Source organism: Pantherophis guttatus, chromosome 2 (genome assembly GCF_059756535.1).
Source record: "Pantherophis guttatus breed Tessera chromosome 2, ASM5975653v1, whole genome shotgun sequence".
In the NCBI taxonomy this organism is placed as follows: domain Eukaryota; kingdom Metazoa; phylum Chordata; class Lepidosauria; order Squamata; family Colubridae; genus Pantherophis; species Pantherophis guttatus.
The window spans coordinates 276,790,398-276,815,102 of NC_142064.1; the positions used below are offsets into that span (position 1 = coordinate 276,790,398).

Genomic DNA, 24,705 nt, shown 5'->3' on the forward strand with positions numbered 1-24,705 from the left:
CCTGAGTTGCTGTATGTTTGGGGAGGTTGGGATTAAGAGGGATTTTACCCTTTTAATTTGTTGCTCAGAGACCCCAATTTAACTTTGAGCGGGAGGAGGAGAGGGAAGAACCAAGGCAAAACTTGGAAGGAGCAAGAACTGGTGTGGCTCCTGTGTGCTCCTTTGGGGAGGAGGCAGCCATCTTGCTCCCGTGTCCAGCTGGCATCTCCAGTTGACCACCTGTAAAATGGCTGCTTGGTTTTGGCTTGGTGGTGGCAGCAACAGAGGCTGCTTTTCCCTCAAATCCTCCTTTGCCTCAGGATGTTGGCCAAGTGGCTGGTGTTTTACAGCTGATTTTTGAGCCTCAGCCTGTGGCCCTTTTTGGAGACAGGAGTTCAGTGACCGGCCAGAGCCGTCCTGGTCCCCTTGCAGAAGGGCAGCTTCTCCTGCTTCTGGGAGATCCTCTCTGGGCTCTTCAGGTGCAGTGGCCCCAGAGTGGGGAGACCCCTGATTTATGGGGAGGAATACCCATATTACAGGGGATGCTTTGGGGGCATGGAGGAGTGAAAAGGATGGGGTCTCTCCTCCCCCTCCCTCTGGACTAGCCATCTTTGAAAGCTTAAAAAGTAAACTTGAAAGCATTTTGCAAGAATTCAGTGCATATTGCAGCCTCTTCTATGGATTCAAAACTTTTAGAAATTTATTTCTTAATTAGAATATATGACCGCCCAGTTGACGTAAGAGGCTCTGGTCAGCCAACACAATAAAAATATCAATACAAGAACAAAAGACAATAAATATAACGCATGAAAGAAAAATGAGCAAGGATAAACCAGTCAGCCACAAATTCATTCAGTTTAGTCTACAGGTAGTCCTCGACTTACAACAGTTCATTTAGTAACCATTAAATTACAACGGGATTGAAAAAAGTGATTTATGATAGTTTTTCACACTTATGCCCATTGCAGAATTCCTGTGGTCATGTGATCAAAATTTGGACACTAGGCAACTGGTTCATATTTATGATGGTTGCAGTGTCCTGGAGTCACGTGATCCCCTTCTGTGTCCTTTCAACAAGCAAAGTCAATGGAGAAGCCAGTTTCACTTAACAACCGTGTTACTAACTTAACAATTTCAGCGATTCACTTAACAATCGTGGGGAAAAAGTCATAAAATAGGGCAAAACTCACTGAACAAATGTTTCACTTAACAATAGAAACGTTGGGCGTAATTCTGGTTGTAAGTTGAAGACTACCTGTGGTACTTAAAGCACCAGGCTAGAAACCAGGAGGCAGTGAGTTCAAATCCCGCCTCAGGCACAAGAGTCAGCTGTGTGATTTTGGGCCAGTCGTCATATCTCCACAGGGTTGTTGTGAGGAAAATAAGACAAGGAAAGAGCATTATTTATGTCCTCAGCCTTGAGTTCTTTATGAAAAGGATAAAGGTGGGATATGAACAAACTCACAGGCTTAACTCTCTCCCGATCTCAAGGACGTCTGAAAGAAAAACAAAAGTCCATCGTGGTTCAGCCTGATCTAAAGTCCAAAGGAAATAATGTCCCAGTGGGTTGGTGATAGAGCCTTAGTCATGTCCTTCCTTGATAACGGCCGTGGCCAGGGGGGCTTTTTATCAGGTTCACCTGATACGCCAGTTGCACCCCTTTCTGGATCGGGACTCCCTACGCATGGTCACTCAAGCACTCGTCACTTCCCGCCTGGACTACTGCAATGCTCTCTACATGGGGCTCCCCTTGGGGTGCACCCAGAGGCTACAGTTAGTCCAGAATGCAGCCACGCGGGGGATTATGGGAGCGACAGGGCGCTCACATATGACACCTCTTCTGCGCGAGCTGCACTGGCTTCCTGTGGTCTTCCGGGTGCGCTTCAAGGTGTTGGTGACCACCTTTAAAGCGCTCCATGGCTTAGGGCCGGGGTATCTGCGAGACCGCCTTCTGCCGCCAATAGCCTCCCACCAACCGGTTCGCTCGCACAGAGAGGGCCTCCTCAGGGTGCCGTTGGCCAGACATTGCCGGCTGGCGATCCCCAGGGGGAGAGCCTTCTCTGTGGCAGCACCCGCCCTCTGGAATGACCTACCTCCTGAGATATGCACGATATCAGACCTCCGGACTTTTCGTCGGGCCCTGAAAACACACCTATTCCATCTAGCCGGGCTGGCTTGATCCCATCCTCTCAGTTTTAATTGAATTCGGTTTTAATTGGGTTGTTTTTAAATCTTGGGCCGAAATTATTTAATTGTTTTTTAAATTGTTTTTAAATTTTATATGCAATGTTTTATCTTGGCTGTACACCACCCTGAGTCCCGCAGGAGAAGGGCGGTATAGAAATAAAATAAAATAAAATAAATAAATAAATAAATAAATAACTTAAGGACCGGGGTATATACGAGACCACCTTCTGCCATCAACAATCTCCCACCAGCCAATATGCTCCCACAGAGAGGGGCTCCTCAGGGTGCTGTTGGCCAAACAATGCCGACTGGCGACCCCCAGGGGGAGAGCCTTCTCTGTGGGGGCACCAGCCCTCTGGAATGAGCTGCCCTTAGAGCTCCGTCTTAGCCCCGACCTGCGTACTTTTCGCCGTGCCCTTAAGACCCTCCTGTTCTAGCAAGCCGGACTGGCCTAATATGATTTTTATCATGGGTGTATGTGTGTTTTAAATTTGTGGGCCAATTTTATATATTGATTTTAATTTGGTTTTAAATGTTATAACCCTATGTGTTTTAATATGGCTGTACACCACCCTGAGTCCTTCGGGAGAAGGGTGGTATAGAAATCTAATAAACTTGAAACTTGATTGCAGTTCAAGAATCGGAAAATTATAAGTAGACAACTAAAAAATAAAATAAATCAATTGTGTAAAAACCTTTGCCTCCTTCCTGGAAACCCCTTCCCCCCAATTTAATGACTGTGTCAAGATGGAATCACTTTCTGCTTTCTACCTCTTGCTATTCAACTTGCCAATGAAAAGGGGGGAGGGGTGGAATGTGTAGGGAGGAAACGGGATGCTAAGATGCCATCCTCAGAGGACGAGAACTTGCAAAACGCCTAAATCACTACTGCAGGTGATTGCTGGAGAAGCGGACTGTTCCCATAACAAAAAGAAGTTTTACAACTGGACAACATGAACATCGGAGGGGTGGGAGAAAGGGAATCTATTGTTTAACTGAGCAAGCTTTCACGCGGAAAAACCAGAGCTGGTTTTGCTTTTTCAGTACTGAGATGGTGAATTCAATAAAGTTTTATTTTTGGGGATTCAACGACCCTGAGAGTTCCTTTTTTTGGGGGGGGGTCACTAGCCGGACTGCTTTGTTTAATAACTGAGTTGCCATTTCCAATTTTGGTTGTTAAATGAGATTATTTGTACCTCCTTTCAATAGTCTGTAATAATTCTTGCAGTCAATGTCCTTGACCGATATGTTCAGGATTTGATGTCTTGATAAATTCCAAATACCAGGGATGACCAAATGGCATAAATTTCTTTAACACACTCAATCAAGAAAAAAAAGAAAACTTTACAGTATACAAAGATCAGTGTATTGATGGTACAGTGTAGCCTTGATGGTACAGTGGTCTAAGCACCCTGTTATTAACACAGCTGCCTGCAATTTACTGCTGGTTCGAATCTCTCCAAGGCTCAAGGTTGACTCAGCCTTCCGTCCTTTCTAAGGTAGGTGAAATGAGGACCCAGTTTGTGGGGGCATTAAGCTGACTTTGTATAAAATATACAAAAGTAAGAAGGCTATTGCTTAACGCATTGTAAGCCGCCCTGAGTCTCCGGAGAAGGGAGGCATATAAATCAAAATTAAAAAAAAAAAGTGTATTTAATCATTCAGACTTCGAAAGATCACAGTACATTTTATCAGATTCCTTAAAACCTTTTCAGTTTGGCAGACTGGCAGAGATGGCGGTAGTGGTGGTGTGAGGGAGAAGGGATGGTTTTCCGTGTTTATGTGTTCAATGTTCTGATATTTGAGGGGCTGCCACAAAGAAGGGTGAACCCATTCTCCAAGGTACCTGCAGCCAAGACAATAAACAACGGGTGGAAACTAATCAAGGAGAGAAGAAACCTGGAACTGAGGAGAAACTTTCTGACAGAACAATAAACCATAAGCTTGCCCTCAGAAGCTGTGGGTGCTCCATCACTGGAGGCTTTTAAAAAGAGACTGGGCAACTATTTGTCTGAAATAGTATAGGGCCCTGGTGACAAACCTATGGCACATATGCCAGAGGTGGCAAGCAGAGCCCTCTTTGTGGGCAAGCGTGCTGTTGCCCCAGCACAGCGTGCCATAGGGCGAGTGTCGGCAAGACGCGGGCTCTTTCATCCCTCCACTGCGGCTCCCTGTCAGGTGATCGCACCAGTGGCTGGCCCCGCCCCTCACCCTCCCCTCCCAGTCACCCCAAAGGAGTCTTTGAGGGCTGAAAGTCGAGAGGCACGGATTTCTTCTGCCTTCTGCGTTCCCACCCCGCACTGAAGTGAACCAAACAGGCCAGTGTCTTCCTCCTCACTAAGCTTCCCCTTCACAACCCAAGTTGTTGGATTCACACGACATGTGAAGCTGGGCAGGAGAGCACGGATAGATGATAGATAGGCAGACAGACAGACGGACAGACAGATAGATAGATGATAGATAGATAGATGATGGCTGGCTGGCTGGAGGGAGAGGGATAGGTAGGTAGGTAGGTAGGTAGATAGAGATAGATGAGATGGAGAGAAGAGAGAAAGAGACAGATAGAGACAGGGAGAAAAAGAAAAAGAAAGAAAGGGGGGAAAGAGGGAGAGGGAGGGAAAGAGGAGTGAGAGAGAGAAAGGGAGAGGAAGAGAGAGAGGGAAGAGAGAGACAGAGGGAGGGAAAGGGAGAGGGAGAGGGAGGGAAAGAGAAAGAGGGAGGTAGGGAAAGAGAAAGAGGGGAAAGAGAGGCAGAAAGAAAGAGAGGGAGGGAAAGAAAGGGAGGGGAAGAGAAAGAGGGGGAAAGAAACAGAAAGGGAGGGAGGGAAAGAGAGAGGGAGAAGAGGGGGGAAAGAGAAAGAGAGGGGGAAAAAGAAAGAAAGGGAATGAGAGGGAGGGAAGGAAAGAGAATTGATATTACAAAAGCTTTTCTTTTTTATTGTTGTTAAACAATATTTCAAAAGCAGAAAAAAATGAAGGGGCATAAAAGTGCATTTATCATGTTTTTCATAGAACAATTAGCTGAATTCTGCCTTGTTTATCATTACTTTAGGTAACCCTCATTATTCGGGTTAAATTGGTGTGTTGGCACTTTGCGATAAATAAGTGGGTTTGGGGTTGCATTTTGGGCACTCGGTCTCTAAAAAGTTTGGCATCACTGGTATAGGATCTCCTGCTTGAGCAGGGGGTGGACCAGAAGACCTCCAAGTTCCCTTTCAACTCTGTTATTCTGTTAATTCTGAACAATTGCCATTGGAGCTATAGACAGTAATTGTCATGTGTGCAAAATGGAGGAACGGAAGGTTCCATTCAAGGGAAGCTCAAAACAAGAAGAGGCTCATTTTGAAGAAGTACAGCAAAGAACAGGAGATAGGCAAATATATTCCTTCAATCTTTTACAGTTGCATTTTATTAATAAAAATATAGAAATATACAATTAATTTTTTTCACTGCCTATTTCCATTGAACTAAGAGCCATTGCCCTGTTTTCCATAGAAATACCGTGTTTCCCCGAAAATAAGACTCTGTCTTATATTGTTTTTTTTATTGAAAAGTTTTATAAGAAATACAAACATTTTCACCCCCCCTTCCCCTCCCTCCCCCCCACCCCCCTCCCTAGACTTCCCAGAACAAGCACAGGGTATAGCATTCACAAATCGAAAGCTAAAATATGCTAACAAATTATTACATTTCATATTCTTCCTAGGTCCTTAACTCCTTATAACTCAAAAAAAAAACCCAGATATAAACTACTTAAAATTATTTCATTCATAAGCTATATGAATCTTCTTATTCGGATATTTCTTCTGTATATAATCAATCCATCTTTTCCATTCCGATATATATCTCTCATTTGAATGGTCTTTAAGATATGATGAAATTTTCGCCATTTCTGCCAAATGCACAACTTTTAATGTCCATTCCTCAATGGTAGGTGGATCTTCCTTCTTCCAGTACTGTGCCATCAGTAACCTGGCAGCCGTTATTAAGTTCAAAACCAGCTTAGTCTCTATTACAGTACAATCCGTAACTATTCCCAACAGAAAGAACTGTGGTGTGAATTTAATTTTTTTCTTCAAAATGTTTTGAATAATCCACCATATTTTTATCCAAAAAGCCTTAATTTTTTTACATGTCCACCATATATGAAAATATGTAGCATCTTCACACTCACATCGCCAACACTTGGGTTGTAAGTTTGGATACATACAAGCTTTTGTTTTGAACCCCGAAATAACCACCTGGCCTTATTTTCGGGGAGGTCTTATTATTTTGGGGCGCATGGAGCAAGATGGAGCTCCTCTTGCCATCTTACCTGATTTCCAGCTCTGCGTTTTAATATTTTCTGGGAGGACTTATTTTCAGGGGGAGGCTTATTTTAGTGCATGCGCTCAAAAACCTGATTGGGCTTATTATCAGGGGATGTCTTATTTTCGGGAAAATACTTTCAGTAGCACAAATTTGAACGATGCAACCATTTTGTGGGATTCTCTAACCACGCTAAACGAGACCAATCTGGGTGACTTCCATCCACATATAGATTTGCAAGCACTAAAAAGGATCACAGAGATACTTTATTTAACAAAAACAAAGAGGAAGTCAAGCTACAGAAACCAATATTAAACCACGTAGTAAAAGAGCGGGTTGTATAAAAAGTCCTCACATGTCAAATTTGAACAGAGGAAAAATTGGTGCATTGGTGCGTTTACTAAACAAGATAGTTCCTTGAAAACCGGATTTTGCACTTTCCACAGTGGAGTTTCCAGCACTGCAAGAATTGTGTCCAGATGAAAAAAGATAAAGTCCTCTTCCAAATGGCTGCAATTCAACAACCTTTGACTGGCCAAGAGCTGCTAGACAGGCCAGCTTCTGGGTCATTCTCTTTCCCCGAGAGAGTGCTGTTGTCTATCTCCCCAGCCAATCGTGCATTTGGCATCTACAAAAGCAGTGGATCCTGTGGCTGACCATCTCTGTTGCAACTCCGGAAGTCACTCCGCCTGGGTCCTTTCCACCAGTCTGTAGTAGGGGCCTCGCCGGCCAATCAGCTCCGTGTGAGTCCCCTCCTCCACAACTTCTCCTCCTTCCAGCACCACAATCTTGTCTGCGTTCTCCACCGTCTGCATCCGGTGAGCAATCACCAACACCGTCCGGGTTCCACTGTTCTGCACAGACTGCTGGATCTGGAAAAGGAAGCAATGATCCAGAAGAGATTCTGGGTGGATTCCTTAGAAAGACCAGAGAGAAGCTGCCTCCACTTTCCACCAAAAGGTGTTTGTCCCCGACTTTGGGCCAATCATTGTCTTTCAGCCCAACCCACCTGACAGGGTTGTGGGGAAAATAGGAAGAAAGCGTATTATGTATGTTCGCTGCCTTGAGTAACTTACAAAGTAACAAGGGAATAAATAAACAAATAAATATAAAAATAAATAAATAAATTTGCTGTTTTAATTTTATGTAGGGTAGGCTCGTCATTTGCTCAGTCAGTTGATGATGAGAATGGCATGTCAGGCTGGTGAAATCAATACAGGTAGTCCTCGACTTATGACTGTCGAGGACATCCAGTAAATATATTTGTAACTGTCTTCTTTACTTCCTCTTTTACCCCTTCGGGTATCAAGGGATTTATAGGTAATAAAATATAAATAAATGTGTGTGTGTGTATGTATATAATTTTTATATATATATATATAATTTATGTGTGTGTGTGTGTAATATAAATATATTTTATAAAATTGTAAATATAAAAGTAATATAAGGAAAGAAAAATATGTAATTTTTGTGGAAATAGGCACAATGTTCTCTTAGACCCATATTATTTGGCCTTACAGTGGTTATTATCAAATGTAATTTTCACTGTTTATAAGCGAGAAACCCTCTGCCTCTGAGGACCTGAGACGCAGATCATAACAAACCCCAAAAGACAAGCTGATAACAAAAGTTGATAACTCAATTTAAGAACTCTAAATTTATCATATCAAGGGATGGCACCAGATTTTAAAGTCTATTTATCACCGACATACACTTGGAAGAAATTATGCCACTTCCAGGTGATTAAACCCAGTTTTCCTGCTCTGTCACCTCACAAAAATGCAGATTAAGCCCTTCAGGCGCCCTGAAGTAACCCAGCCGGGATCCACCCCCGACCCCCTCACGAGTCCCCAGCACTTACTGCAGCTTCGCTCTCGGGGTCCAGGGCACTCGTGGCTTCATCCAGCACCAAGACTTTGGGGTTACGGATCAGGGCCCGGGCGATGGCCAGCCGTTGCTTCTGCCCCATGGACAGCTGGCCCCCTTTCTCCCCTACCTCTGCGGGAAGATAAGCAAGAGAGATGGAAGGGAGCAAGACAAGGCCATCCCTTAAATCTTCTTGCCCCAAAGCCATCAACTAAAGAACAAGGACAGGGTGGATTCTGAAGCCCATCACTCTCCAAAGTGGGTGAAAGGAATTGTAATTTGGACTCCTGGTTCTCTTACTTTTAAGTGCAAACGGTCTGGAGGAGGGAAAAAGATCCCATCCCCTTTAATAGCTGTAGGAAAGATTTCAAGACCTGTGATTTTTGAAACAGCTCAACAGTGCAATAAGCTCTGTTTGAACTCTCTTTTCTGCACCAGTGTTTTAACTCTGTTATTCTGTTTCTGATATCATTAAAGTTAGAACCATCAGTGTAACCTAGTCCTCAGGTTACACCAGCCACTGGGACTGGAGTTTCTGTTGCTAAGTGATGTACTTGTATATCACTTGTATTAGAGCCTTGGTAGCACAGTGGACTAATGCATTGTTATTAACATCTGCTGCCTGCAATTTCTGCAGGTTCGAATCTTACCAGGCTCAAGGTTGACTCAGCCTTCCATCCTTTCTAAGGTAGGTTAAATGAGGACCCAGTTTGTGGGGGCAATAAGCTGACTTTGTATGAATATACAAAAGGATGAAGGCTATTGCTTAACGCATTGTAAGCCGCCCTGAGTCTCTGGAGAAGGGTGGCATATAAATTAAAGCAAAAAAAAAAAAATAAATAAAAAAAAATGTGATGTCACATTTTGATGGTACATCACAGAACGTTAAAAAAATGTATTGTTGCTCTTACAATCTGCTTGCTATTTGTTTACATTAAAAACTTAACAGCCTAGTCCTGTTATGGACGGTGACTTCCACAGAACAGAAGTTTCATGAGTGTCCTTATGTACAATTTTTGTTTGAAAAGCATACAACCCAATAATGTGTCTTTAATTACTCACTGTACACAATTAAGTTCTAAATTATTGGGCCTGTTCTTCATGTTTTGTATTAGAAGCCACGACAAACCAATCAATATACCTACTGTACAAAGCAGAACAAGAAGAATAAAACTTGAAAAGGAAACTATAGTATTAGATCACAAGAAAAATATAGGGCAATTAAAAGAGCCACGGTGGCGCAGTGATTAGAGTGCAGTACTGCAGGCTACTTCTGCTGCCTGCCGGCTGCCTGCAATTCGGCAGTTCGAATCTCACCAGCTCATGATTGACTCAGCCTTCCATCTCTCCAATGTCGGTAAAATGAGGACCCAGATTGTTCGAGTGGGCTGTAAAGCATTGTAAAGCTGTATGTAATATATAAGTGAGTGAGTGAGAGAGAGAGAGCGCCATAGTGGTGCAGTGGTTAGAATGCAGTATTGCAGGCTAACTCTGCTGAATGCTAGCAGTTCAATTTTTACTGGCTCAAGGTTGACTCAGCCTTCCATCCTTCTGAGGTCAGTAAAATGAGGACTCAGATTGTTGGGGACAAAAGGCTGACTCTGAAAACCGCTTAGAGAGGGCTGTGAAACGATATATAAGTCTAAGCGCTATTGCTATTGCTATTGCAATTACAATGACTTTGCTTGTGGGAAGCTGGCCAGGAAGGTTGCATATGGTGATGATTTGATTGTGGGACACTGCAACTGTTGTAAGTGCGATGATTGTCAAGCACCCAGATTGTGATCACATGACTGTGGGGCAGGGGGCAAAGTCCGAACTTCAAGGACTAATTGCAACTTCCATTTGTTTGGCGCCACTGTAATGTGGAATGATGGCTGAACGAATGATCAAAACTCAAGAGCTATCTGTCTACGATGCAACAAAGCAAGCAGGATTTCACTTCAGAAGAGCCAACAAACAGGACCGGTTACTGGGAGGAAAGTGAGGTTTTTATGGGATGAATCAAGGGGGGGGATGGATTTTGCCCACCTGCATCAAAGCCTCCTTCCAGTTCACGGATGAATCCCAAGGCATCAGCTTCTTTTGCTGCTCTGCTCACATCTTCCTCTCTGCAGCCTTGTAGGCCGTAAGTGATATTCTCCTTGATGGACCCAGAGAATAGGACGGGCTCCTGGCCCACCAGTGCTACCTGCAATTGGACAGGGAGGCCTATCAGGACAGGGCTGGGCTGAGGGAGAAACGCCACTGATCCTCCTCATCAAGCACTTTCCAAGATGGGGCTGGTTGATGCTCAAGGTTGATACTCAAGGTGCAGAATACAGAATAACAGAGTTGGAAGGGACCGTGGAGGTTTTCTAGTCCAACCCCCTGCCCAGGCAGGAAACCCTACACCACTTCAGACAAATGGTTATCCAATCTCTTCTTAAAAACATCCAGTGTTGGAGCATTCACAACTTCTAGAGGCAAGTTGTTCCATAGCTTAACTGTTCTGTCAAAAAACTTCTCCTTAATTCTAGGTTGCTTCTCTCCTTGTTTAGTTTCCACCCATTGCTTCCTGTCCTGCCCTCAGTTGCTTTGGAGAACAGCTTGACTCCCTCTTCTTTGTGGCAGCCCCTGAGATATTGGAACCCTGCTATCGTATCACCTGCTTAGTCCTTCTTGTAGTGAATCTTACGTGCAGACGTACAATTCACTACATCTTCCAACTGTACACCTTGAGCTGTTCTCTGCTCTTTTTAATTTGGAGGCAAAGTGGCAACACCCAGCCAACCTCACCTGACTTTGAAAAGCTAAATCAGAACTCGTTGGCACCTGGATGAATTCCAGGATCATGGCTAAGACTAGGAAGGTCACCAAGACAAATCTCATCAGTTTACACCCAAACGTACACAGTTGCCCGAGAAACAGTACAGCCACATTTCTAGATCACAGGAGATTCTAATCTTTTATCTCAGGATATAAACCACGTAAGCAGAATTTTCTGAATGCCGCACCGCTTTACTTATCATGGAACATAAGAAATCAAAAGCCTTTCGTTCCAGGTATCTTTTAGTATGCATTAGAAAACAAGTAGGCATCTTTGCAGATTTCAAGCACCAATTTTGTGGCTCCCAAAGTTGTCCTAATGGCATTACCTTCACCATTCTCTGGGGCGTTTTTGCATGTCGGCCACACAATTCTCAAAATCAGAGGCTCTTACCCCTTTTTTTGAGACAGGAAATGCATGGAAAGCACAGTGTAGGCCAGGGGTATCAAACTCGATTTCATTGAGGGCGACATCAGGGTTGTGTTTGACCTCGTGGGGGGCGTGGCCAGGATGGGCGTGGCCAGCTTGATGTCACTCATTGAGGCTCCGTTTTCAGCTACGACAGTCCTCCCGGGTTCTGTTTTGGGCTGCGACGGCCTCCTGCAACTCTCTGCCGCGTGGCCTCCCCAAGCTCCGTTTTCGCTGGCAGAGGGTCGCAGCCCAAAACAGAGCCTGAGAGGCTGTGCGTGGCCCTCCTGAGCTCCCTTTTGATTGGTAGAGGCACCACGGGCAGGTTGTTCACTGTTTTCAGGGCGGGCCAGATCTAAGCACCCCGTGGGCCGGATCCGGCCTCCGGGCCTTGAGTTTGACACCGCTGGTGTAGGCCATAAAATTAGAATTTTAAAACACAAGCACACAAAACCCGCAATGCTCTTAAAACCCAATCAGTTCCAACCACATCTTCTTAATATCAAGTGGTCCTGCGTACTCTGCATCAACCCCCTTCCAAAACATCACCAAGTGTTGCCCTTCAACCACCCAAGGAGACTCAGGCCTCATCCTGCAAGTGATAAGAATCACAATGGACACTGGGTTGGTCCAGTGGCGAAATCTGAACCGGTTTGCTACCGGTTCGCTGGCCGTGCATGCGTGCTGCGCACCAAGCACGTGCTGCACACGTGCAGTGCTCGCCAAATGCATGATGCGTGAGCATGTGCAGTGCGCACCAAATGCATGCTGCGTGCACATGCACATTACAGACCAAAAGGAGGCTTGGGAAGGTAAGTGGAACATTGATGGGGATCAGTTGTGCCGCATGATTTAGCTTTGCTAGAAAACAGGATTTCCTGCTTTTTAGCAAAGCTAAACCGCGCGGCACAGCTGATCGTTGGAAATAACGGTTCGGAGAAATCGGTAAGTTTTTAAACTACCAGTTCAACTGAACCGGTAGGTAACTACCGGTTTGACCGAACTGGTAGGGGGGTTTTTTACTACCGGTTTGCCCGAACCGGTAGTTTTTATCACTACCGGTTCACCCAAACTGGAGCGAACCGGTGGCATTTCACCACTGGGTTGGTCCTATTCAAATTGCGTGGCTTAACATTTCTTCCCTCTCCATCTCACAAACACTTTCTCTTCCTTGTTGAATGAATCCCCATTCTAGTACCAAGAGACCCAAATATTGCAGTCCAGAAGAGGATAAATGTCAGCCTCCACCTTTATATTACTTGCTTGCTCGGCTGCCATGGTAACGGGGGGAGGGGGGAGCTGTTTGGATATTTGGGAGGGGGAAGTAAGCTGGTGGAGTAAATTGGAGAAAGTTTTCCTCAGCGTTTCTCTGCAGCTGGGAGGCACACTGATAACCAGTCAAGGTCAACCGTCGTGGCATACCAGAAGGATGGAGTCATCGGAAGCTGTACCCCACATGACCCCTTGGGGGGATGTGGATTGGATAATCCTGACTGGACCGTTGGGGGGAGGGTTTTAAGGATGCTTTCTATATGTGATTTTCGCGCCTATTGCCTCAGACCTTGCTTTTCTTTGGTTGCATTCAGTTCGTACTCAGTAAAAGTACCTTTCTCTATGAAAATGGAGTCGGAGTTGTTCTTTCTTGAGTACTGAAAGGAGGCATACCTGACAATAAAGCCCAAAGCTGCCCTCACTCCCTGCTGCTCCCAACCAGGCTGCTCCCTTCCTCACCTGCCTATGGAGATACTTGTGCTCATATTTCCCAACTGGGACTCCGTCCAGCAGGACCTCCCCGGACTGGGGTTCGTAGAAGTGCTCCAGGAGGGCGACACAGCTGCTCTTTCCACTGCCGTTCAGGCCCACCAACGCTGTCACTTCCCCAGGGCGGAGCTCAAAGGACACATTCTACGGCAAAGAGATGTAAATGTATGTAAAATGAAGCAGGAAGATGCAGTGTTAGTGAATGCACATAAAAGCCAGCCATCAATCAACTTCTAAAAAAGCCGCACACAACAGGCACCCTATAAATACCACACACAGAACAGCCCAAAGCACATAATCTGCTGGAGTGAAGTTCCCTGAGGATGAGCTCCTGTGTGAGTCTGAAAGCTCAGTAGTCTGGTCCAGTGGTGGAATTCAAATTTTTTTTACTACCGGTTCTGTGGGCGTGGCTTGGTGGGCATGGCTTAGTGGGAGTGGCAGGGGAAGGATACTGCAAAATCTCCATTCCCACCCCACTCCAGGGAAAGGATACTGTAAAAGCCCTACTAAGCAGGTATATACAAAAGTATGAAGGCTATTGCTTAATGCACTGTAAGCCACCCTGAGTCTCCGGAGAAGGGCGGCATATAAATTGAACCAATAAATAAATAAGTGTTAGTGCTATTGCTATTGTTGGGGTGTCATGCAAAGCAGCCCGTGCCTTCCAGCTTCCCATAAGGTACCTTCAGGACCTGGATCTCGGGGCGGCAAGGATAGCAGAAGGAAACATTTCGGAAGGAAACACATCCGGGGAGGGATTTTGGAGACAGTGTCCCATCTGTGCGGACAGATGGCTCCCGGTCAAGATATTCAAAGACTTTCTCTGCAGCGCCCACATTGCTCAGGGCATCCCCGTAAGTGTAAATCAGGGCCTGTGGGAGGAAAAGGAAGGAGCAGCAATGTTAAGACATGAGAGCATCTGCAAAGGGAGGAATACATCTGGCTTCTCTGTTTTGAGTATCAAGCTCTACGGCAACACTTAAAAGTCCTGTTTGAATGACAAATTTAATTTCCTCACAAGGATCTCCATGCATTTATCTGGAGCATTATACTTAGAATATCTTAAGGCAGGGATGAAATGCTGCCGGTTCGGACCGGATTGCCCGATCCGGTAGCGATGGCTGCGACTAGTTCAGAGAACCGGTAGCAAAAATCCATGTCCTCCCCACATGCCCAGCTGAGCCGCGCGATCATCAGAGGCATTTTTAAATTATTTTTAAAAGCATTTTTTCTACAAGCTCTTCAGCCGAAAAAATGCTTTTAAAAGTTAAAAAAAAAAGGCTCTGATGATCGCGCGGCTCAGCTGGGATCGTTAGAGGCTTTTAAAAGCATTTTTTCTACAACCTCTTCAGCTGAAGAGGTTGTAGAAAAAAATGTTTTTTTTTTTTTTAAAAAAAAGCCTCTGATGATCAGGCAACTCAGCTGGGATCGTCAGAGGCTTTAAAAAAAGAAAAAGCCTCTGACGATCAGGCAAGTCAGCTGGGATCATCAGAGGCTTTAAAAAAAGAAAAAGTCTCTGATGATCAGGCAAGTCAGCTGGGATCGTCAGAGGCTTTAAAAAAAGAAAAAGCCTCTGACGATCAGGCAAGTCAGCTGGGATCATCAGAGGCTTTAAAAAAAGAAAAAGTCTCTGATGATCAGGCAACTCAGCTGGGATCGTCAGAGGCTTTAAAAAAAGAAAAAGCCTCTGACGATCAGGCAAGTCAGCTGGGATCGTCAGAGGCTTTTAAAAGCATTTATTTACAACCTCTTTGGCCGAAGAGGTTGTAGAAAAAATGGTTTTAAAAGGTTTTTTAAAAAAAGTTGGCCACTCCCACTCAGTCACATTACCGCCCCCACCAAGCCACGCCCACAGAAACGGTAGTAACAAATTTTACATTTCACCTCTGTCTTAAGGATATTAATGATCTCTTTGAGAGCTAAACTTGGAGTCCATGAAAGAAGCTGTCTTGGGGAAATGATCAACCTTAATCATATGCTTAAATCCAAATGGACTCCTGCTGACCACGCAGATGTGTCCCTGCAGTTTTCTTGGTCACAGTGCAGAAGAACCCGTCCTGTGCTTTTGGTGGGAGGTTTATAGGACTTCTTGGGATCCCTAGGTGGCCTCCTATCCAACTAACCAAGCCCAGCCCAGCCTTTGAACCCACAGAGGAGATGCCGCCTACTGCTGGGTGAGAAATAGAAAGTCCAAGGGGAAAAAACCGGAACTCGCAGTAATTGCAGGCAGCTGGCAGCTAAGTGCTACTTTTAACAGTAGTTTAGTCCGCTGCGCCACCAAGGCTCTTATAATAATTCACAGGAAAAAAAAAACACCTTGCAAATGCCCTCAAAGTTTTATTTTTGGAAAACAGCATTTCTGTGGGAAAATAGCTTAGGAGGAGGAAATAATTTGGACAAGACCAAAAGCACCAACCAAACTGATCATGTACGCAGTCATTTCCTCAAAGGAAAAGCAGCATTTAAAAAAAAAAAAAAGTGTTTCTAAAAAAGTTGTTTGTTCTTTCGTTTCCACTTATTTGCTAGTTGTTGATTTGCATGTAATGCTTAACTTTCTGCAAAAAGGAAATCCCCGTGTTCCTTCATCCAAAACCAAAACCAACATTTTAAAATCTATAAAGGGAGAAAAAAAAATTGGTGTTTATCACCAGCTCAATCTCGAGCCCTTCTTGCCACTTGGAACCTGCAACAACAGCAGCAGATTCTCAGCTCTACATCATTCAAATGTTCTCCAAATGTCATTTCATGTCAGTCCTGCTTCAGTCTGGTCCCTTAGGGAAGAAAAACCCTCGACTCCATTTGGTTGACATGAAAGGGACTTTTTACCAAGAGATGCTGGTTGCAGTAAGGTTAGGGGATATCTCCCATGAAAGAAGACGAAGCTATTGAAGGATCAAATGATGGAATGGATGGATGGATGAGGCCCTGGGGATCCGAGGAAGGGTTATATGTGGAGATAGGCCCCAGGTGTGGGTGTAATGGACATGAGAGTGAGGAATATGAATTCTGAAAAACATTTACTCTTGTTTTCATTTCTTTGCCTTAAAACAATTGAAATGCTTCTATTCCTTTCCTTTTCTCTGCAATGTAGTACTGGAGGGGGGGAGGGGGAAATGGGGAGGCACAGTGGTGAAATCCAAATTTTTTTACTACCGGTTCTGTGGGTGTGGCTTGGTGGGCGTGGCAGGGGAAGGATACTGCAAAATCTCCATTCCTATCCCACTCTGGGGCCTGCCAGAGGTGGCATTTGCCAGTTCTCCAAACTGCTTAAAATTTCCGCTACCGGTTCTCCAGAACTTGTCAGAACCTGCTGGATTTCACCCGGGGGGGGAGGGGCACCTTGAAACAAAGACTTAAACTGCTTTTATTCTTCTCTGCTTCTCTGCAATAGCACGAAGGGGGGAATGGGTGGGGCTGCACAGTCATAGCGAGGCAGGAAACAAGCAACTTAGTTGTTAAACAACTAAGCCACAGAAGAATAGCTCACTCATAAAAAAAACTCCAAAACCACATAGCTGGCACTGAAACTAGGACACTTTGCAAGATACCCGTGAGCTGGGGTGAGGGGCAGGTGACGTGATATTTAGCTACCTTGCATAGCCACCATAACAGTTTTCAGGGGGCTGTAATTCAGATAACTAATCAATATTATATGTTATGCATGCATTATTAGGGGAAGGGCAGGGGTGAAATTCAGCAGGTTCTGAAGAACCGGTAGCGGAAATTTTGAGTAGTTCGGAGAACCGGCAAATTCCACCTCTGGCTGGCCCCAGAGTGGGGTGGGAATGGAAATTTTCCAACATCCTTCCCCCAGGAGCGGGGAGAGAATGGAGATTTTGCAGTATCCTTTCCCTACCATGCCCACCAAGCCACGCCCACCAAGCCAAACCAAGCCACACCACACCCACCAAGCCACACCCATAGAACGGGTAGTAAAAAAAATTGGATTTCACCACTGGGGAAGGGCAAAGGGGTGAGTATGACCCACCCTTTGACTATACGAATTGCTGTAAGATTGTAATCGGGGCCTTGGCAGCTTTCAAAGCCAGAGTCCTTATATCTTGGTACCAAAATAAAAGTATAATTTTGTATCACACTTTGTGTTTGGTGACTCATTGGCTTCGACACCAAGCTAAGGCCTAGTTTTGGGGACAACACTATTTCTTCAGTCCCCCTCACCCCAGGATCAGTACAAACCCAGCCAACATGATGCCACTGGGATGTTTTGGGAATGTTTTGGGGGTTTGGGCTGGTGACTTTCAGGACAAACAGACTCAGGACAAATGAAGACACCTTGGCACGAACCAGTGATCTGCTTTTCTTCAGCTATTAAGCCCCTCCTGAATTCCCACACAAAGTGCATACAGGTTTATTGCCCATTTGCCCCCCCCCCACCCCCAATGCATTTCATGGCAGGATGCCAGCGTGGCGCCATGTTGAAGATGGTGGACATGACATTTCAAAACAATCATTACATACAGTCCAACATATACCGCACAATCCTACACAAACCTCAGAAGCTTTTACAATTCTACTGAAGGCCGTGGGAGCCTGGAAACTGTTCAAGGACATCACAACAGGGTGTGGAGTTGAAGCAGACAGTTCCCATAACTATGAGAACTTGTTTACGTGGACTACATGAGAGGCTGGGGGTTTGGCTTGAAAAAGTATTGTTTTAATCTATGGACTGGGTTTGAGAACTTTATAGAGTTAGTTTTGCATGCTGTGTATTCAATAAACAATAAGATTTTTGGAAATAGAATGATCCTAGACTTTGGATTCTCGAGCTGGAGGTTGACACTCCCACAAAGTGAAATTGATATTACTCCTATAAATAGGCCCAGAACTGAAGGGTGGATCTATAAGTAAAATTAAATATTGTTCAACACTAAAATTTGACCACCGTGTAGTGAATTCTGGACAGAAATGGATTTTGGATCTTGAAAAGGAAAGTAAAAAAAGAAAAAAAATGAAGTCAGAGCAGGTTGTGATGAAGGCGGGAAGGTCAAATGAACAGAGGGATGAGAACCGTGGCAGCCACTGAAAAACCTGAGTGCCACTAAACAAGAATATTTGTAGCTCAGGGTTGAAATAAAGGGTTCTTGGTGCCTTCTGAGTTTGCTTGCTTTCTTGCAGATGGTTCATTACCCAAACTAGATAGCATCATCAGTGCTGTTACCTAGTTTGGGTCTAGAAAAAAATAAGCAAGCTCAGAGAGCATCCAGGACCCCTCAATCTGAAGTGCTACAGAAAAAAAAAAAAAAAAGACATGTTCAAATGTAAGTGTTCACCGACCTGTATACACCGTCCCACATTTGTCTGGTAGAGGATTAAGGAGACCAAGTTTCCTTCGGTCATGAGGCCGGTGCGGATCTGCTGGTAACCACAGTAGAGAAGAATCAGCTTCATGCTCAACCGGAGGACCTAGAGAGGGAGAAAAACGGAAGGCAGTGGCTGAGAATTGTACCTCTCTCTCACGCCATGATGTCTTCTACTTCTTCCGGGTGGGCTACATGAATCAATGCAGAAACCCTTTTGTTTTGATATTAAAACATTTTCAAGGTTGACTCAGCCTTCCATCCTTTATAAGGTAGATAAATTGAGGACCCAGTTTGTGGGGGCAATAAGCTGACTTTGTATAAAATATGCAAAAGTATGAAGGCTATTGCTTAACGCATTGTAAGCCGCCCTGAGTCTCCGGAGAAGGGCGGCATATAAATCAAATTTTAAAAAGAATTCTCTCTCTCTCCTCAAAAGCTGAATTTTCCATAAACTGGCCAATACAGCAGAAAAGGTATAACTTCTGGGGTCTACCAACTGGCATTCCCTAGGCCCAAGAGTCCCCAACTCTTGGGCTGCGGCCCACTACTGGGCCATGGCCTGTTCAAAACTGGGCCGCAAGAAAAATGGACAAGAAGCCCCACTTGCGCAAGCAGTGGGCAAGCAACTACACCTTGTAGTACCCCAGACAGGAGATCACAACAGCATGAATGCATATGTAGTGTAGAGAGTTTCTTAAAAGTATTTAAAACAGAAAACAGATCTCTGGCTAAGTGTCAGGCCTGGAAGCCAACTTTTCACTTGGGCCTTCAGATTAATTTCTACACCAATTGAACCAGGGGTGAAATCCAGCAGGTTCTGACAGGTTCTGGAGAACCGGCAGCGGAAATTTTGAGCAGTTCGGAGAACCAGCAAATACCACCTCTAGCTGGCCCCAGAGTGGGGTGGGAATGGAGATTTTGCAGGATCCTTCCCCTGCCATGCCCACCAAGCCACACCATGCCCACAAAACCGGTAGCAAAAAAATTTGGATTTCACCCCTGAATTGAACTGATTGCACTAGTTGAAGGCATTCATAATTCACAATTCCTTTTTTATTTAAAAGCTATTCTTTTGTAAAATAAAACTCTCCCTGCCTCTAAATACTGAAGGGAGATACAAAAAAACTATTAATTGTCAAGTGTCCATTGCTTATGGATCTATTGGGTCAATTTGATAAAATTAGAGGAAGAAATCAATAACCTGTGCTATGCTAAGGATATTAATCTAATAACCAAAAAAGCAAGGGATCTGCAACCCCTAGTAATAAAAGCGAGAGAGCATAATGAAAAACTGGCACTGAAATTAAATATAAAGAAGACCAAACTAATGAAAACAGGTAGAATAATAGGACAATGAAGATGTTGAAGGGGTGGGCAGCTTCTACCTTTTAGGATCATCCAACATTATTAAAGGAATAAACAGCAAATTAAAAAATAAAATACAGGTAGTTCTTGACTTACGACCACAATTGACCCCAAAATTTTTGTTGCTAAGTGAAAGACTTAAGCGAATTTTACCCCATTTTACTACCTTTGGTTCCACAGTTGCTAAGTGAATCACTGCCAGTGGTGGGTTCCTCCCGGTTCGGCCCGGTTCTGCCGAGCCGGTAGCGGTGACGATATTACATCACCGAACCGGTTCTCTTTGTTCGGGAGCTGGGCCCTCCCCACCCCTGTTATTCTTACCTTTTATTTGGCCCCACCCTCAATCTATTCACTGCCTCCGAGTCCCAGCTGATCGGCTGGAAGGAAAAAAACTGTTTAAACTCTTGCCGTGGGGTTTCAAAGGGTCGCCCTACAGCTGATCAGTGTTAAAAGGCAGTGTGGTGATAGACCAGTGCCTCTAAAAACAAATGGGTAGACCGGTGCCTCCAAGAACAAATGGGTAGACCAGTACAGCTCTGCAAACAGTTAAAAGCCTGGTAGACCAGTACCTCTGCTAAATCCTAAAGAATTGTCACATGATCATCAAACCACGCCCATAAAATAAGCCACGCCCACAGAACCGGTAGTAAAAAAAATTTAGAACCCACCCCTGGTCACTGCCATTAAATTAATGATCCAGGTGGTTGTAGGGCATTAATTTCCCATCGACTTTGCTTGTAAGAAAGTCATAAAAGATTATCTCGGATTTCATTGGACTGCATATCCACTTGCTCTTTGACCTTTGGCAGTTAAGAGGATTTTAATCGAAAAACATTCTTGATCGGCAAGCCAATGCTCAGAATTGTTATGATACAGAGTACATAAAATCTTGTGAGATTGGAGACAAGGACACCCATTTTCAAAACTTTTCAAGCAAAGTAAGAAAAACTCGCAAGATTTGGCAATCTCCTAAAATCTGAGCCTTATTTTGATTTTTTTTTAATTTCGACACCTGCAACACCTCCCCACAGGTTGGGAATCACTCATTAGAGGACCTAGGTCAAGGGTCTCCAACCTTGGCAGCTTTAAGACTTGTGGACTGCAACTCCCAGAATTTTTCAGCTAGCCATGCGGTCTTCAAGTCTTAGAGTTGCCATGATTGGAGAGCCCTGAGTCCTAGAGGACTTACCCGTACAACAAGTAAGTAAACGATCCTTTCCAAATCCCTTTGGTTCTTCAGCCGGCAGGTGTCCTCCAAGGATGCCTCGTAGCGCTGCGACTCCTTCTCCTCAGTGGCAAAGCTGCGCACTGTCTCCACGGATGAGATGACTTCATGTACCACCTCCGCTGAGCAGGCCACGGAGTCCTGGATCGCCTTCAATAAAGCCTTGATGGACCATGAAGGAAGCGGCAAAGTCAGCCTCCTGAAAGCTGCTTTGGACCAGGCATCCTGCTGGTGGTGGCATACCCAAACCACAGTCCAGTGGCCTCATTCTGAGGAGAAGCCCCCTCCCCCCCCAAAAAATCCTTCATTCCAGTCCATCCCATTTAATTTCATTTATTTCTCACATGTGACCAACCAGATGCCAGAGTACAAGCTAAAGAGGGAGATATATTCTCCCACTATTATGCTTCCTTTCCACAGCCCACTGGAGAATTTCCCCTCCATGCACAGAGGGAAGCTGAAATCCTTCAGGAGGCTGTAGGAACATTTGAAAGCAAAAGCGCTGCCTGCTGAGAAGATTTCAACAGATTTCAGCTACCAGCAGGCAGCTCTTTTGCTCCATCCTATAATGACCTGGGAGATTGCAATCGGGAGTTCCTGGATGGCAGCCATTGGGCAAAACAATTATTAAAGCGTCCTGCTTAACAACTGCTTCATTCAGTGACCAATTCTGGTCTCAATTGTGATCATAACTTGACGTCCATCTACTTTTTTCCTTTTTTAAAAAAATATTTTTATTAATAATAAAAAAACCAACCAACATAGATACATTAAAACAACATACAAAACGGACAAACATCAATTCAGTCCAATGACTGACTCTTAGAAGTTACTACAATGGTGGGTTATTTTCATATTTCTATTTGTATCTATATCTACATTCACATATTTACATGGTTATATATGTATATATATAACTGACTCCTTGTTTACCTCTATGCATTTCTATTGAATAGTCAAAAATTATCTTTATATTCCTATTTTTGCCTCCAGCCAGCTGTACCATCTTTGCCATACTAAATAGTAATCAGTATCGTCTTTCTCTTGTATTTCTTTTGTGAGTTTATCCAATTCTGCACATTCTGTAATTTTAGCTATTATTTTGTCCTCTGTGGGTAACTGTTCAGATTTCCAATGTTGGGCAAAGAGTATACATGCTGCTGTGAGAATATGGATGATCAGATATTTTATTTCTTTGGTGTATTGTGCTGTGATTATTCCCAATAAAAAGATTTCCGGCCCCATCTACTTTTTTCCTATATTTATATTTGCCTTCAAATTGGCTTCCTCATCCTTGTTTTTGTTCCAGCTACTTCTCTGTCTCTCCTTGTAGCTACTAGCATGGAGTAATCTCATCCTCCTTTTCCTGTCTTCACTTGAGGGCAGGGATAGGGATGCAGACACAAAATCTTTTTTCTTTCAGCCCAGGAAAAGGAGAAACCAGGCTACACAACCAACGACTCATCCTTTTGTACAAGCCACACAGACGAAGGCGTGGGTTTTGGTCACATGGCTGCCATCTTGCCTTTTGTGGCCTTTGGAGATGCCACCATGTTCTGCGCCACTCAGCTCCCTTGAAGTCTTTTTTTTTTTCTTCTGCTCTCTGGCTTGTTTTTCCTTTCCCTGAACTGGCCCATTCCCTCCCTCACCCAACCTGAGGCTCCTTCCCCACTTGCAATTGGTTGCAGAAACCAAGAAGTGTCCGCCATTCCTTCTACGCCTCCATGATCCCTACCTGACGACGGACATTATAGATGTTCTGGACGGCCATCATGAGTGGGATCTCGATCAGCATCAGCAGTGCCAGGCGCCAGGACAGGCCAATCATGAATACGAGGAGCCCAACGGCCTTGATCAGGGTGCGCAGGAAGACGTTGGTGTTGAGCGGCACAGAGCGGCTCATCATGGTTGTGTCTTTGGAAAGGCGGGAGGCCAGCGCCCCTGCGGACAAAGAGATATTGTTCAACAAATGCCACATTGGTCACACAGGAAGGGAGATTCTAAGGAACAGTGTCCCCCCCCCTCTCCCCGGGAAGGAGAGGGCCAAGTCCAGGGGTGAAATGCTCCCGGTTCGGACCAGCTTGGGCGAGTAGGTAGCAATGGCGGCAGGCAGTTCGGAGAACCGGTAGCCAAAATCCCTGCCCCCGCCCCCCATGCCCAACTGAGCTGGGCAATCATCAGAGGCTTTTTTTTTCTTTTAAATGCCTCTGACGAGCCAAGTTCTGCCGATCCCAGCTGAGTTGCTGGGTTTTTAAAAACCCTCTGACAATCAGGCAACTCAGCTGGGATCGTCAGAGCCTTTTGAAAGCATTTTTTACATGGTTTTACATGTAAAAAATGGTTTTAAAAGTTAAAAAAAAATTGGCCACGCCCACCCAGTCACATTATTATTATTACTATAACTATAACTATAACTATTACTATTACTATTACTATTACTATTACTATTACTATTACTATTATTATTATTATTATTTTATTTCTATACCGCCCTTCTCCCGAAGGACTCAGGGCAGTGTACAGCCTATTAAAAGCACAAGACAAACATCAATTAAAATAATTTCAAAATTATTAAATAATTCGGTTCAATTTAAAACCCCAGAAATTTAAAACACCCAATTTAAAATTATTACGTTGATAGCCCGGCCTGGCGGAACAACAGGGTCTTGAGTGCACAGCGAAATACCCGGAGGTCGGGTATTTCCCCCCCACACACTAAGCCACGCACCCCCACATTACCCTACCCCCCTAAGCCACGCCCACAGAACCGGTAGTAACAAATTTTAGATTTGACCACTGGCCAAGTCCTTGACACCGTATCCAATGACAGCAAAGAGTATCCTCTTTGCTATAGTCTAAGAGTGAGGACAATTAACCAGTGGAAGAGCTTGCCTTCAGAAGTTGTAGGTGCTTCATCGCTGGAGATTTTTAAGAAAACACCGGACAACCACCTATCTGAAATGGTATAGGGCCGTGATGATGAACCTATGGCACGCATGTCACAGGTTCGCACTGCTTATGCGTGCTTGCCTCCCACCGGCCAGCTGACTTTTGGGATGTGGGGGGGGCACATGCGCGGGGGTTGAGTGCACATGCGCGGGGGGGTCAAGGATCGCGTGAACATGTATGGGGGGGCAGGGGAGAGTGTGGGAGGGGAGCGATACCCGCTCACAGCCCGTTTTTGGGCCCAAGAGGCTGCAGGGAGGCCTACTAGGCCCAAAACAGGGAATGGTGGGCTCACGCACGCATGCGCAGTTGTTGTGCACACCTGCACGGGGGGGGGCTGCATTGCATTATGGGTGCCGGCACACGCGCGCTTTCGGCACACGAAGAGAAAAATGTTAGCCATCACTGGTATAGGCTCTCCTGCTTCAGCAGGGGGTTGGACTAGAACAGTGATGGCTAACCTTTTTGCCGTCGCGTGCCAAAAGTGGGGGGAGCGCGGGGGTTCGTGTGTGTGCATCCCAACATCCACAA

At 44.9% G+C, this 24,705-nt stretch overlaps 1 protein-coding gene across 1 annotated transcript in view; it reads right to left on the reverse strand.

Moving 5' to 3' along the window:
* Positions 1-6,721: 6,721 nt before the first annotated feature.
* Positions 6,722-24,705, reverse strand: part of TAP2 (transporter 2, ATP binding cassette subfamily B member) — a 32,278-nt gene continuing 14,294 nt past the window's right edge. The window contains exons 5-12 of the mRNA XM_034424903.2: positions 22,964-23,169; positions 21,193-21,390; positions 18,613-18,741; positions 14,001-14,189; positions 13,288-13,461; positions 10,371-10,530; positions 8,335-8,471; positions 6,722-7,345 (exon numbers count right to left, since the gene is read on the reverse strand). Of these exons, the coding sequence (XP_034280794.2) occupies positions 7,154-7,345; positions 8,335-8,471; positions 10,371-10,530; positions 13,288-13,461; positions 14,001-14,189; positions 18,613-18,741; positions 21,193-21,390; positions 22,964-23,169 (1,385 nt within the window). The 3' untranslated portion in view covers positions 6,722-7,153. The remainder of the gene's footprint in view (positions 7,346-8,334; positions 8,472-10,370; positions 10,531-13,287; positions 13,462-14,000; positions 14,190-18,612; positions 18,742-21,192; positions 21,391-22,963; positions 23,170-24,705) is intronic.